This window comes from Geotrypetes seraphini, chromosome 17, assembly GCF_902459505.1.
Source record: "Geotrypetes seraphini chromosome 17, aGeoSer1.1, whole genome shotgun sequence".
Classification (NCBI taxonomy): Eukaryota; Metazoa; Chordata; class Amphibia; order Gymnophiona; family Dermophiidae; genus Geotrypetes; species Geotrypetes seraphini.
The window spans coordinates 12,915,376-12,930,776 of record NC_047100.1 but is presented as its reverse complement, the minus strand read 5'-3'; the positions used below and the strand labels follow the sequence as shown (position 1 = coordinate 12,930,776).

Genomic DNA, 15,401 nt, shown 5'->3' with positions numbered 1-15,401 from the left:
TGGAAAGATCACCCCTGCCTGAAAGCCCACTAGACCACCAGATAAGGCTTAAGGGGGGGCTTTCAGGGCTTAAAATAGCCGGGGAAGCGAGGGTTAGGGGCAGAGCCGGCCCGAATATTATTCGCGTTTTTTTAATATTCGCGGGCCAGCTCTGCCCCTAACCACCGCGAATACGGAGGGGGAAGTGTACTACAATGATGTTTCAGGATGCTTACTCAAAAAGTTCTATTTGTGGAGATAGAGTTTAAATGCAGATTATCTTGAGCTGCATCCCCAAGGGTCATCTTAGGTTTTTGTTCTTTTAGCAGCTTAAGGAATGCTTCATTGTTCATGAAAGTGTTAGGTGAGGTATCAGTCTACCAGCAATAGATACAGGCCTCACTCACTGCTGAATGGAAAGGCTCATCACTAATAATAAAACCCTAAGCGCGCATGCACACTCCTACCTGCGTGATCCCTGCCTCCGTGATCAGTAGCTCCATGGCCGGCAGAGAAATGTTAGTGCAGGTTCGGCACGGGCGCGTTCAGTGGTTTACGAGTGCGTGCGTGGCGGTTTACTGTGTGATGGTTGCCCGTGATAAAAAAAAAGGTAGGTGGGAGAAGGGGTACGATAAACAGAGACACACACACTGAAAGACAGGTAGGAGAGAGAGAGAGACAGAACAGACAGACAGAAAGAGGCCAAGGAGAGAGAGAGAGACAGAAAGACAGCGGCCAAGGAGAGAGAGAGACAGAAAGAAAGAGACAGACAGCGGCCAAGGAGAGAGAGAGAGACAGAAAGAAATACAGATAGACAGAAAGAGGCCAAGGAGAGAGAGAGAAAGAAAGGAAGACAGCGGCCAAGGAGAGAGAAAGACAGAAAGAAAGAAAGACAGACAGACAGACAGACAGAAAGAGGCCAAGGAGAGAGAGAGAGAAAGAAAGGAAGACAGCGGCCAAGGAGAGAGAAAGACAGAAAGAAAGAAATACAGATAGACAGAAAGAGGCCAAGGAGAGAGAAAGAAAGGAAGACAGCGGCCAAGGAGAGAGAAAGAAAGAAAGACAGACAGACAGAAAGAGGCCAAGGAGAGAGAGAGAGAAAGAAAGGAAGACAGCGGCCAAGGAGAGAGAAAGACAGAAAGAAAGAAATACAGATAGACAGAAAGAGGCCAAGGAGAGAGAGAGAGAAAGAAAGGAAGACAGCGGCCAAGGAGAGAGAAAGACAGAAAGAAAGAAAGACAGACAGAAAGAGGCCAAGGAGAGAGAGAGAAAGAAATAAAGACAGACAGAGGCCAAGGAGAGAGAGAAAGAAAGAAATAAAGACAGACACATCTATTCTAGCACCCGTTAATGTAATGGGCTTAAAGACTAGTAAGTTATAAACAGAGGTCTAGAGATTGCTTTATTTAAGATCTAGGGATTAGGCAGATGGCTAGCTCCAGCGTCTCCTGGCTTTGCTCTACAAATGTTTGTCAGGTGCTGTGCCATACAACTATTAATCCTTCACAAATATGTCTATAGTCTGGCCTGTGACAGTGGAATTGCAAGAGGTAGACTGTGGCAGCTTCTGCTCCTGGCTTCATGCCAGTCCTACTCTAGCTTTCATATTTGAAGAAAATGGTTTTATATTCCCTCCTCAGCCTCAATCCAGGAACAGATTCAAGTGAGTAGAAGGCTTTAAGAGCGTCTGTGAGAAGATCAGAATTCTTGGCTATTGGGGTGGTGGAGGTGGGTGGGTCTATAAGAGACACCAAAGAAAGTATTGAAGGCCATTTCTGATAATTCAGTAGGGTTCAGCTTTGGTATCTCCTCGCCTAGATCTCATCTCAGGAGATGTCACATGGCTTAGAAATGGTGCTGTGACCATCTAGGTCAGGCTTGTCCAAGCTCAGTCTTCGAGGTCTATAAATAGGACAGGATTGTTTTGGGGTTTTTTTTTTTTAATATCCCTAATTTGCATATGAGAGAATAGCATGCTCATTACCTCCATAGTATGCAGATCGCTCTCATTGAATATCCCTTATGGATATGCTGAAAATGTGACCTGTTTGCTACCCTTCAAGGCTAAACTTGGACAAGCCTGGTCTATGAAAAAAAAGTAGAGAAAAATGAGATCTTGCAGTAGAAAGTAGGAATCAAAAAGGTCCCTTTCTGCTAAACTAGATTTGTGTCCTTTCAGGTGGTGCGTCAGAGTAAAGATGACCAAGTCACAGTGATTGGAGCAGGAGTAACTCTTCATGAAACACTAGCTGCAGCTGAGCAACTGAAGAAAGGTAGGAGCACCACATTGCCACCTCGGTAAAATAATCTTCCAAAATACAGTGCAAACTTTATGCTTTTGAAATTGAGTGACAACTCAAAAAAAACCCCGTCATACGTGTATACTGTACTGTGTACCAGGGCCACTAGTAAAGTCCCAGTTTAATAATGCATATTCTGTAGTCTCTCAGAAACTAATGACCTGGTTTGGTCGGAAGTTGCAAGCTGTCCGCACTGAGTGAGGTCTTGTTAGACAAATCTGATCTTTGACTGGGCGACCAGAGACTTGGGTAGAGGGAGTGCGCTAGATGAGGTGTGTTTAGATTTTAGTAAAGCCTTTGACAGTGTTCCACACAGATGTCTAATAAATAAACTGAGTGCCCTCGGGATGGGCCCCAAAGTGACGGGCTGGGTCAAAAACTGGTTGAGTGGAAGGTGACAGAGGGTAGTGATCAATGGAGATCACTCTGAGGAAAGGGATGTTACCATCGGTGTGCCTCAAGGTTCTGTTCTTGGACCTGTGCTTTTTAACATTTTTATAAACGCTATTGCTGAAGGGCTGTCGGGTAAGATTTGCGGATGATACCGAAATCTGCAATAGAGTAGACACCCCGGATGGTGTGAATAACAATGAAGAAAGACCTGGCGAAGCTTGAAGAATGGTCTGAAATATGGCAGCTAAAATTTAATGCTAAGAAATGCAAGGTCATGCATTTGGGCTGCAAAAACCCGAGGGAACGGTACAGTTTAGGGGGTGAAGAACTTATATGCACGACAGAAGAGCGGGACTTGAGTGTGATTGTATGTGATGATCTTAAGATGGCCAAATAGGTTGAAAAGTTGACAGCGAAAGCTAGAAGGATGCTAGGGTGTTTAGGAAGACATATGGCCAGTAGGAAAAAGGAGGTATTGATGCCCCGGTATAAGACTCTAGTGAGACCTCATTTAGTGTATAGTTCTGGAGGCCGCACCTTCAAAAAGATATAAAAAGGATGGAGTCGGTCCAGAGGAAGGCTACTAAAATGGTGTGTCATTTTCATCATAAGGCGTATGGGGACAGACTTAAAGATCTCAATATGTATACTTTAGTGGAGAGGCGGGAGAGGGGAGATATGATAGAGATGTTTATATAGATAAATAACTGCAGCAGAAAAATGTTATAAGCCAAGTGGTGGAAATATCCTTTGAAAAACCATTTAAGTAAAGTGGAGAAAAAAGCCTCCACTAGTTTTATATGCAGATGGCAACCCAATGAGTTTTTTAGCCATTCTTAATCTATATCATAGGCAAAAAAAACTCCACTACTTCTCTAAATATAATCTTTCAAAATATGCACAGGGAACAGGAAAAAGAACCTTCAGGAAAGCTACACTTAATCTTCACAGCTGTTGATGTAAGTCAGGTCCGCGATGAATCCACTGCTTTGAATGCCATCTTTGAAATGCCTAAGCCACAAAAAGGCAGTATGCAAGTCCCTATTCCACCTGCCCCTTATTTATATATGCATATAAAGGTGAATTCTTGCTCGTGCCAGAAGAAAATGGTGCATTTTATTTTGTGATTGATTCATCTTTTGTAGAAAACATCCACGTTAGAGTAATTGATCTATTCACCATTAAACCACTGGATGGCAAAACTATTCTCGAAAGTGCCAGAGCAACCCAGGGACGAATCATAACGGTTGAAGACCATTATTATGAAGGTATGAGAAATGGAGCTAACTACTTTTTAGCAAAAGCCCTAAAAGCACAACACGGACCATGTTGTTATCCATCAGCTGTTTTCTTCTGTTTTTTTAACATAAAAATGTATTTCTATATCGCAAATACCTTATGGTTCTATGCGGTGTACACAAGAATAGAAAACTGAACATATCAGCAAATTGCATTTTAAGTTACATTTTGAAATCACATTTACAATATCATTTAATAATCTACAGATATTTAGAAAATAAGTTTTTAAAAGCTTTCTAAAATGCATGTAAGTCTTAGACATTCTAACCAATGGCCGAGGGATTCTGAACCAATGGCCCGAGTTCAGAATCCCAATATGCAGCTTGATAAGATAGTTGCCGATTTATAAATCTTGTTTGAGTACGACCTTTAACTGCAGGGAACCAAAAAAAATGGATAAATTGTGTTGATGTGAACCTGGACTGGAATTAGTGTTTATTTATTTAAAACATTTATAAACCGCTTTTAACCAAAGCGGCTTGCAATTAACATACACGGCATCAAAAACATACATGTCTACAAATATCTAAATAACAAAAAGTAAATGAAACAAACTGAAATCGGGGTACGTCTTGTCATATCCATCAGAAAGGAAAGTTATGTCATCATAACCAGGGTAAAGTACCCCTAGCAAAAAAATGCTTGTGCAAAAAGGTAAGTAGTCAGTCATTTTTTTTAAAATTTAGCAAACTTCCACAGAATCTCAAAAAAAACCTGTTAAAGTGTTCCATAAGACAGGACTGGCAATAGAGAAACAGGATTTTGTAGTCATGGCCAATCCAGGTCATCAGTACCTGGCCAAAACCCAAGGAGTAGCCACACTCCATGCTACCGATATAGGGAAGCAATGGCTTCCCCCATGTCTTTCTCAATAACAGACTATGGACTTTTCCTCCAGGAACTTGTCCAAACCTTTCTTAAAACCAGCTATGCTATCCGCTCTTACCCCATCCTCTGGCGACGCATTCCAGAGCTTAACTATTCTCTGAGTGAAAAAAAATTTCCTCCTATTGGTTTTAAAAGTATTTCCCTGTAACTTCATCAAGTGTCCCCCTAGTCTTTGTAATTTTTGACGGAGTGAAAAATCGATCCACTTGTACCCCTTCTACTCCACTCAGGATTTTGTAGTCTTCACATAACGTACTGTATCCCTTTTGCATGTGGCAAGCAACAAACGGTTCTCAGATGTCAATGCTCTGGATGGTCTGTACAATATCAAACACTTAGCCAAATAGTCAGGCAAGGTATAAATACCCTGTTTGGGCAACTTTTAGAATTTTAATTTAATTTAATTTTTTTAATTTAATTTAATTCTTATATACCGCTAATAAACGTGAGGTTTGTAAGCGGTTTACAAAAATGAATGCATTAAAATATACAATAAATAAAAATAAATAAGATAGGTACTTGGAAATTCCCTAACTGTCCCAAAGGCTCGCAATCTAACTAAAGTACCGTATTTGCCGGCGTATAAGACGACTGGGTGTATAAGACGACCCCCCAACTTTTACAGTTAAAATATAGAGTTTGTTATATACTCGCCGTATAAGACTACCCCTTCTTCCGCACACCTTCTGCACAACCTTCTGCCTGCCTGTCCCCCCCTTGAAGGTCTGCACCCCCCCGAAGGCCTGCACCCCCCCGAAGGCCTGTCCCCCCCCTTGTAGGCCTGTCCCCCCTTGAAGGCCTGCCTGTCACCCCCTCCCCCTTGAAAGCCTGCCTGCCTGCCCGCCCGCCCCACCCTGAAGGCCTGATGCCCCGACCCACCCCGAAGGACCGCTCGCCCCCCTGGCCTCCCCGCACCACCTATGAAGCAGCCGCAGCAGGATCGCGAAGTCAGCGTCAGCGATCCCTGCGCTGCTTCCTGCGCCACGGTCCCGCCCCTCCTCTGACGTCAGAGGAGGGGCGGGATCGCTGACGCTGACTTCGCGATCCTGCTGCGGACTGCTTCACAGGTGGTGTAGGAAGGTCAGTGGGGCGAGCGGTCCTTCGGGGGTGGGGGGGGATTGAACGGCAAGGCCGGGAGCACCCCCTTAGGGCTGGCACCCGGGGCGCACCGCCCCCTCCACCCCCCCCTTGGTACGCCACTGCATGTAAACAGTACCCGGCGTATAAGACGACCCCCGACTTTGGGGAGGATTTTAAGGTACTGAAAAGTCGTCTTATACGCCGGCAAATACGGTACATGAAGAGACAATTTATGAAAAATAAAGATAAAATATAAAGATAGAGATAGAAATGAATATTCCACCAAGTAATGAATAAATAAATTTAAAGATAGAATTAAAAATAAATAAGTAAAATAAATAAAAAATAGAGGTAAAAAAAATAAGTATCAAGAGAAAGAAAAAATATATATTTAAAGTGTTCTCCCCTGCTGGATCGGGGGAGGGGTGTAACTGTGATCAGGTGCCCTGCTGGCGAGGGGCTCCCGATAAAGTGAATACGAAAGTGTATTGGTGAACAACATAATTTTTTTTTTTTAAGATAGGAGATTTATGCCTTGATCCGAACAGAGAGCATACCTAAATATTGGGCAGTTTCCACTCATGCATTCTTTCTTACACCAGCAAAGCTTGCTATGTTAAATCGATTTTTCTCCACTTTATTTAGGTGGAATTGGAGAAGCAGTGTCCTCTGCTGTGGTAGGACAACCGGGTGTCACAGTTACCCGCTTGGCTGTATCCCACGTGCCTCGCAGCGGAAAACCAGCGGAGCTGCTAAAGATGTTTGGCATTGATAAAGAGAGCATTGTGAACACTGTCAAAACTGCGGTATCCCAAATAACCAATGCAAAGTAGGATCAAACTCCTCGTGTCTCGTCGTCCAGCAGAAATGCTGGAAAGAGTCCCAAAACTTTTAATGCTGCCGTGCTTGTAATAAAAACCATGGTCTTTTTAATTGTTTTAACAATCACCTGGCTTATATTTGCTTTTCAGTTTATACACAGTTCCATTCCATTACAGACTGGACACCAATAAAAAATAACTGCTGACCAAACTGGAGTTGCACTCGGTCACTCTTCATATTTGTTCTGGGCAAAGAAACTGGTAATTTTGGGTCTGCAAAAGAAAAGGACATAAGAATAGCCTTACTGGGTCCATCAAGCCCAGTAGTCCGTTCTCACGGTGGCCAATCCAGGTCACTAGTACCTGGCCAAAACCCAAGGAGTAGAAATATTCCATGCTACCGATCCAGGGCAAGCAGTGGCTTCCCCTGTGTCTCCTGACTAAAGAGGCGCCGTGCTGCGCCAGTGGCCAATGTGGGCGTGGTTAACCCTGGAAGCGTTGGGCAGCTCTGTGGATGCGATTCTTGTGAGAGGGAAGACGCTGGAAATGTAGGCCTTAAAACCCTGGCCTACATTTCCAGGGCCTGCCTTTCACGTGACCATGATTCTCCAAACGGTGCTGTTGCGTGATTGGCGCAAAGTCGGCGCTGATTTTGTAGGTTGCTGCCGACTACAGTGCCGTTTGGAGAATCTGTCCCACTATGTCTAATTGATTCCCAACAGATTTGGGAGAGGTCTGGGAGAACCTATGTCGTTCATTTATAGAGCGTAGTAAATGAGAAGGAACATATAGGGCTCCTTTTACTAAGCCGCGTTAGCGACTTTTAATCATGCGCTAGCTGAAAAACTACCGCCTGCTCAAGAGGAGGCAGTAGCGGCTAGCCTGGCCGGCAGTTTAGCGCACACTAATACGCGCGTTAAACCGCGAACACGGCTTCGTAAAAGGAGCCCACAGTATGACAAGAGTTAAAAGATAGTCTGGAATACCATCCTATGCTACTTTAAATGTCAAAGGGATAATTGTAAATTTGATGCTGAACTGTGTCACTTAAACCTTTTTCATTCGGGCACACTAAACGAAGCAAATGTTTTTCATGGGACATAATTGAAACTATAAAATTAAATTTGAGAGTTATTTATTTAAAGTTCTTTAAGCTATGTATGAGTAATTGTAACAATGGGGAAACTAAAATAGATAGAACAAAATTGCTAATCAATGTGATGGATGTGCTTGTTTTTTTAGTGCAAATTAACTCAAAATGCAGCTTGATAGTTGACATGCAAACATGCATTTTCATCATCCACCATCTCTCTTTTTTGAATTTAATTTGTCAGAACTGAAAATCCAAGTTCGTAAAGATAAGAAGATCCAAGCGGTAACAAAGCTTTGATTGCTTTGTTGCTCAAGTTAGGATAACTACTGCATAAAAAAATAAAATCACTTGCTGTTACTTTTCAAGGCCCAATTGCGTCCGAGAATGATGCTTGTCTGGGCGGTTGTATCTTTACGCACACAGACGCGCATAAATTACAAAGACTAGGAGACACTCAATGAAGTTACAGGGAAATACTTTTAAAACCAATAGGAGGAACACGTTGCCAGAGGATGTGGTAAGAGCGGATAGCGTAGCTAGTTTTAAGAAAGGTTTGGACAAGTTTCTGGAGGAAAAGTCCATAGTCTGTTATTGAGAAATACATGGGGGAAGCCACTGCTTGCCCTGGATAGGTAGCATGGAATGTTGCTACTCTTTGGGGTTCCGGAATCTTGTTACTCTTAGGGATTCCGGAATGTTCTACTCCTTGGGTTTTGGCCAGGTACTAGTGACCTGGATTGGCCACTGTGAGAACGGGCTACTGGGCTTGATGGACTATTGGTCTGACCCACAGTAAGGCAAGTCTTATGTTCTTACTGACAGACTCTTGCTTACGTGATGTACATGTCATCTATTCTAGTGTAAATTTTGAAGGGAATTAAAAAAAAATAACATTCTGGAATCTCTTGTGGCATATCTGAAATTTCTTTGGGGCACACCACTGTGCTTTGGCCCACAGTTTGAGACACTGATATAAGGGAGCCGGTGAAATTTTAAAAATAAAGGAGTAACGTGTCTCGTTTTGCCCTACTCGTAAAACGAGCGGCAGAGTTTTGTAAAGACTGCAATCATTCCGGGTTAATTTCAGAAATACCGCATTAATAATGTTACTGTGATGCGACATATGCTTTCACGTTCAAAAATTATGGATAGAGTATAAATAATTCAGTGCCACTGAACCTTTTTCTGAGCTGTCAAAATGGACTGGGTAAAAGTCAAATGTGAACCCAGAATCACCCCCACCCCCACAGATAGTGAAAAGATTCTACTGGGGTGGATTGCTTACTGAAAAAGTTAACGAATTTAATGCACCTTATTCACTAATTGCACTTAATCGGAAGTAATCTGGATCTGAGTGCATCTGCTTGCACACTATTCTATAACTCCGAGCGACAAAATCCCACAGCCCACAACTCAAAAAGGGGCGTGTCTAGGGGGGGAGGGGCATAGGTGGGCAAGAGGCATTCTGAAAACGTGTGCCTTTTTTTTTTTTTTCGAATACCAATTAGTACAAACAGGGCTTTAAATCTCTTAACATGGCTTCTACTAACTCAACAATAAATACCTACTAATTTTAAGAAGCCTTCTATGGATAAGTGCAATAGAAGGCTTCTTAAAGTTAGTAGGTATTTATAGTTTTTTAGCATGGCACCAAAATGCCACGGGTTGAACACCAAACTTTATACCAGGTTTTCAGCTGGCGTGAATACTGGCACTCAACTGTAGGTGGAAGAATCAGCTCTTGAGTGCTATTTTCTAAAGGATGCGTATCTCACAGTGCCCTTTATCTCATCTAATCTTTGGTTTATATGCCGGGTCTTCTTCTTCTTCTTTACTCAAAGGGTAGTGGACACCTGGAATGTGCTCCCAGAGGATGTGATAGGGCAGAGTACAATATTGGGCTTCAAAAAGGGATTGGATGACTTCCTGAAGGAGAAGGGGATTGAAGGGTATAGGTACAGGTACGAAATGAATAGGGGACGAATAATTTAGGTAAGGTCCAATTACAGGTCACGGACCTGGGGGGCCGCCGCAGGAGCAGACTGCTGGGCGTGATGGACCCCCAGGTCTGACCCAGCAGAGGCAATGCTTATGTGCTTATGGGTCATCTCCCAGTGGAGCTCGACTCGGTTCACATATAATTAAGGCTAGAGTACATAGGAGAAGGAAGAACTAATTCAAAACTAAAGTACAATAAGAAAAGCATAAGAAAAATAACTATAAAATTATCATTTCATTGAGGCTGTAGTTAAACCATTTAAAAATTGCGAGAACAGCAAAGTTTTCAGGAATTTACGAAATAATTGCAGCTGGCCTAAAAGCCTAATGCAGGGGTGTCCAATGTCGGTCCTCGAGGGCCGCAATCCAGTCGGGTTTTCTGGATTTCCCCAATGAATATTCATTGAAAGCAGTGCATGCAAATAGATCTCATGCATATTCATTGGGGAAATCCTGAAAACCCGACTGGACTGCGGCCCTCGAGGACCGACATTGGACACCCCTGGCCTAATGGAATCAGGAAGTTCATTCCAGATCTCTACAAACTTGAAAACAAAAGATCGACTGAGCTTCCCTGCAGATTTAATTCCCTTAAAGGAAGGGAAGGCTTGGGGGCCATTTTTTTCCAATGCTGATTTTTGAGCACCATTTCTAGAATTCCTTCCCCCGCCCCGAAGATTGTTTGAACAACTGCCCATCATCAGAAAAGCAGCGTTGTTTTTAGGACTGGGCAGTTTTAAATGACACCTCGTTCACTGGTCATGCCCCTTTTTGAGTTGTGAACTATAGGATTTAGGTCAGGGGTAGGGAACTCCGATCTTCGAGAGCCGTATTCCAGTCGGGTTTTCAGGATTTCCCCAATGAATATGCATTGAATTCAGTGCATGCAAAAAGATCTCATGCATATTCATTGGGGAAATCCTGAAAACCCGACTGGAATATGGTTCTCAAGGACCCCTGATTTAGGTGCTTGGGGTTATGGAATGGTGTGCAAGCAGATGCGCTCAAATCCAGATTAGGGCCAATTTAGTGCAATGAATGATTATGTACTCACTTTTATTTTCTGGGGTAAGTTCTCCTGCGTGTGGACTTCCAGGACTCAAATTCAGAATCCTTTCTGTAATATAAGTTTTAAACCTTGTTCTTCTCTTAGGGAACAATACGAGACACTGCTTTCAGAATATCACTTATAACACATATCTCCCAAATTTTACCAGAGTTTGTTCATTATTTATTTGCCACCTTTTGCAAGACATTTACTCAAGGTCCGACTATCATAGCAAGTAAAACCTGCACAAACATGTATGCAATAAATCAGGGCTGCCCAAGTCCGGTCCTCGAGAGCTACTGACAGGCCACAATGTATCCACAATGTATATACATGAGAGAGAGATTTGCATACCAAAAAGGCAGTGCAGGCAAATCTCTCTCGTGGATATCCTGAAAACCTGGCCTGCCAGTAGAACTCGAGGACCGGACTTGGGCAGCCCTGCAATAAATAATTCTAGACAAACATGCTAAAGTTCATAAAGATAATCAGAATCCAAATATACAACTCCCCTATATCAAAATAACATACTCCTTAGACAATAGAATTAACTAGAGTACCATTGACGCATATTACTCACTCATGTAATAAATCATTATACTGGTCTCTGACAGTGCAAATGCTTAACCTTTTCCTATCTTGTGTTCCGGATGACGGGACATTCCAAAAATGTCGTTGTCACCATATGTCCCATGGCATGGGACATACAGTACACCTTCAACCTATCATTTGTCCCATCTATTTATTACCAAGTAGTTCGCAGTCTGAGTTGGATAATGATTCGGACTTTGATGCAGAAAATGTATCGGGCAGTAGCGATAATTACGATTGGAACCAGCGTAACGTAAAATTTATTACGATAGGAAAAGGTTAAGATGTCTTGCGCTCAATTGTCATGCGTGCAATTGTCGTTTGCACTCAAGTGTCATTTTGCGCAATTGTCTTGCAGTGAATTTTCTTTGCGCAATTGTCCACGCGCTTTTGTCTTGCGCGCATTTGACTTGCCACCGTATTAAACACCCAGGAGGAAGGAAAAAGCCTCAGCACCCCTCCCGCACCAACCTTTGTTGAAAAAAGTGCGAGAATTCCAAACCGGTGTAAATCACCTCATCGACATAAAAAACCTCCACAACTGAGTAACATAAAAAAAAAACACTTGTGCAGAGCCTGAACAAAGAAATCATTTATATATTCATCCAGTGAAACAAAATCGATGGAGTACTTGTCCCCAATGCGGAGTTTATCTCACGTCGACGACGGCCAGCGTTTTGCCATTGTCGGCTACCTCAGGATGTACAAAATAAACTCCTGGAATATATATGAGAATATAGAAATGATTTATTTGTTCAGTTTATGGTTACTGTTCTCTGCATTGCACAAGGCTTTTTTTTTATGTGACAATGGCGCTCTAGTTAATTCAATTGTCTAAGGAGTGTGTTATTTTGCTATCAGAGAGTTGTATATTTGCAATAAATAATTGACAGTACACTAGTCAAACAGTACAAATTATAGCATGGTGTGCTAGTCAGAATATTAAAGGAATGCACATTAAAGCATCTTAACAGAACAAGCAGAGTAACAGTTGATGGAAAAGTGACATGCACGTTTTTCTGACTGTACACACAATTGATCTTGCCCAGAATACATGTGGTAAGCAAGTCCTGCTGCTGTAAGTGCAGCTGACGGTAGTCCTTGTGTATATGGCATGGTAGTTTGCTGGTCCTTCCATCATAGGCTTGGGAAAAGAGCCAGCCTTTCACCTGCCTCCTGAAGTAGAAGAGTTTTAAATTAAGTGAAGCCTTTCTGTGCGTGTGTTCCAGAGTGTGGGAGCTACTCCTGAGAAGACTCGCTGTTGCTGGTCGCATGATTTCTTTTGGAGAGGGTGTGGTAAGGGATATTCCTTGAGGAGCATCTTAGAGACCCTGGAGGGGCACAGAGTGAGATCCTGTTCAACGCCTCTGGCTCATTCCCTTTGAGGGCCTTGATGATTGAAGGCAGAATTTTAAAAAATTTGCCTCATTTATAAGACTCAAACTTACAAAAGGTCCTAATTTCCATAGATCTTATGAGTCCCTGGAACATTCTGCATTTCACCACATCATGAGGTCAAAAGAATTGTAAACAGGAGCAGCAAAACGGTTGTAATTTTCTTGTTAGCTTGTCTTGGGCCGGAAAAAACCTGTAAGAACAAATAGAAAGTTAGAAAGTGTTGGAGAAATTTTGAAAACAGTTTTGTTGTATGAAAAAGATGAATTGACTCATTGGTATACAGTAGGGTTACCAGAAGTCCTAGAAAACCCGGAGATATCCTCTTTTTAAAGGACTTTCCAAAACCTGGCAGTTTGTCCAGGTTGTGGAAAGCCCTGAGCTCCAGCCGCATCTGGAGGGCCTTCAACAAACGCATGGATGATGTCACATGCATCCGTGCATGCTGGAGGCCCTCCAGATATGGCCTGCAGGTCAGGAAAAAAAGAGTGATGCGCTTTTGGGGAGCGGGATTACAGGCAAGACAAGGTGGGTCTGGGGACAGAACAGGGCGGGGCCATTCATCCAGGTTTCTCCATCATCAAATATGGCAACCCAGAGGGAACGTGCTTCATGTGGAGAGCGGCCTGCGAGGTTTGCTACAGCTGGCGCGAACCTCAGCAGGCCGCTTCAAACAGGAGCGGCAGCGGTTGGTGCGGGAGGGGGGACTCGTGGACGTGTTCCCTACCGGACACTGCCGCCGCCAGCGCTGCTCCGCACCCACTTCATCTTGCCCCTTGGTGCGCCAAGCCGGCGCATGCACGTAAGCCACCGGCCACAGACGGACACAGCACTTGTCAGGTCCCCACATCCTCTTAAGTGCGCATGCGCGCTTAAGAGGATTATTATTATAGATTAATGGTTCGGTACAGGAGCCTGAAAATTGAAATGTTATTTTCTGCTGAAATTCAGACTTGCTTCCTGGGCTAGCCCGATGCCTATAGCGCATGCTTGCAATCTATTAACGTGGCACTGTTAGCAGAGGAAATAAACAGTGAGAGATTGGTACCAGGCACTGGTATTCTTTGCCACAGGGAAAGAAGCCCTTCCAGGACAGCATGGATGCGTTGCACTGTCAAAGAAAGAAAACAAAAATTAGGAAAGGCTTTCGCATAGGAATGAAGAGAGTCAAGTTTTGTGCTTTCTTGAACAATGTTATCTGTTGCCTGGGTATATCCGAGCACCAGCGCGTGAGGATTTGGCGTTTCCATATTTTTTACGTTTTTCAATAAATTTCACAAGCACACGCTGGTTACAGCAAATAAGAGAGCTAGAAATAGAGAAGAATAATGAAAAAAAGGAAAGGCTGTAAATTCTAGAAGAATCCAAATCAAAGATTTTTTTTTAACAAGTAATAGAAAAAGGAGAAGTGGGTGCAACAGAAATTTGGGGATGAAGATTGAGCTTCATCTAATTGCCAGAGGATGTGGTAAGGACGGTTAAAATAGCTGTTTAAAAAAAAAAAAAAGGATTTGGACAAGTTCCTGGAGGAAAAGTCCATAAACTGCTGTTGAGGCAGACATGGGAGAAGCCACTGCTTGCCCTGGATCGATGGAGTGGAATACTGCTACTATTTGGGTGTTTGGCAGGTACTTGTGACTTGGATTGGCCTCTGTTGGCTAGATTGGCCGTTGGTCTAAACCAGTACGGCAACTCTTGTGTTTTTATGTGAGCCAAGAATAAAGATAATCAAGCCATTGTGATATCACCGATGAGGTCGGCGCTTAGGCATTGGTGGAATGAGGCATTATGACATCACAGTTTCAGCTCTGGAATGTTGCTATTTGGGTTTCTGCCAGGTACTCCGTGAAGATGGAATACTGGGCTACATGGACCATTGGTCTGACCCTTAACTGTTGTGGTCCGCACCAATCCTCTCTAATCCCTGAAATGCAACCCAACCATTTACAAGGGAAATGCGAAATCAAAACCATCCCTTTATCTGCAACCTCCCCACCCTTCGCTGAGGAACTGCTTCCTCCTCTTCTGTGTAGACATGGCTACATCGGGGAACATCTCTTGACATTGCCACCCATAAACAGGGACTCCTCTAGCCTAAAAAAAAACCCATCCTCATTAACCAATCCCCATCCCCCAATCCAGTGCACATATTATTAAACAGGGTGGAAGCAGACATTTTGCAGTATTGTAAATCATGTAATACAGCAAGAACGATAAATCAAAACTTCAATGCCCCTCCCCCCCACACACACACATACTATCCACAATCAATTGAACTCGCTGGCCTGAGTTCTCTGTGATAAGAAAAAAAAAAAACACTTGGCAATGGAGGGACAGACTCAGAAGGAGCCTTCAATAAGAGTCCTTTGTTTACAAGCTTGTACTCTTTTTTTTCCCCCCCCTGGAAATAGCAAATTCCACACTGAGAGTTACTGAAATCCTGCATAGCATTGTCATAAGTAGGCACAGTCAGATGAAAGATCTATACACGGTTTATTTGAGATACCAATGACCTC

At 43.2% G+C, this 15,401-nt stretch overlaps 2 protein-coding genes across 3 annotated transcripts in view; one reads left to right on the top strand and one right to left on the bottom strand.

The window, feature by feature from the left end:
- Positions 1–6,971, top strand: part of TKT (transketolase) — a 57,812-nt gene extending 50,841 nt beyond the window's left edge. For both annotated transcript variants that reach the window (XM_033926162.1, XM_033926161.1), the window contains exons 12-14: positions 2,159–2,252; positions 3,818–3,940; positions 6,585–6,971. In XM_033926162.1, the coding sequence (XP_033782053.1) occupies positions 2,159–2,252; positions 3,818–3,940; positions 6,585–6,772 (405 nt within the window). In that variant the 3' untranslated portion in view covers positions 6,773–6,971. The remainder of the gene's footprint in view (positions 1–2,158; positions 2,253–3,817; positions 3,941–6,584) is intronic.
- A 4,314-nt stretch (positions 6,972–11,285) lies between these two features.
- The window catches only part of TMEM40 (transmembrane protein 40), a 36,101-nt gene continuing 31,985 nt past the window's right edge, over positions 11,286–15,401 (bottom strand). The window contains exons 11-12 of the mRNA XM_033925809.1: positions 13,934–13,996; positions 11,286–13,078 (exon numbers count right to left, since the gene is read on the bottom strand). Of these exons, the coding sequence (XP_033781700.1) occupies positions 13,053–13,078; positions 13,934–13,996 (89 nt within the window). The 3' untranslated portion in view covers positions 11,286–13,052. The remainder of the gene's footprint in view (positions 13,079–13,933; positions 13,997–15,401) is intronic.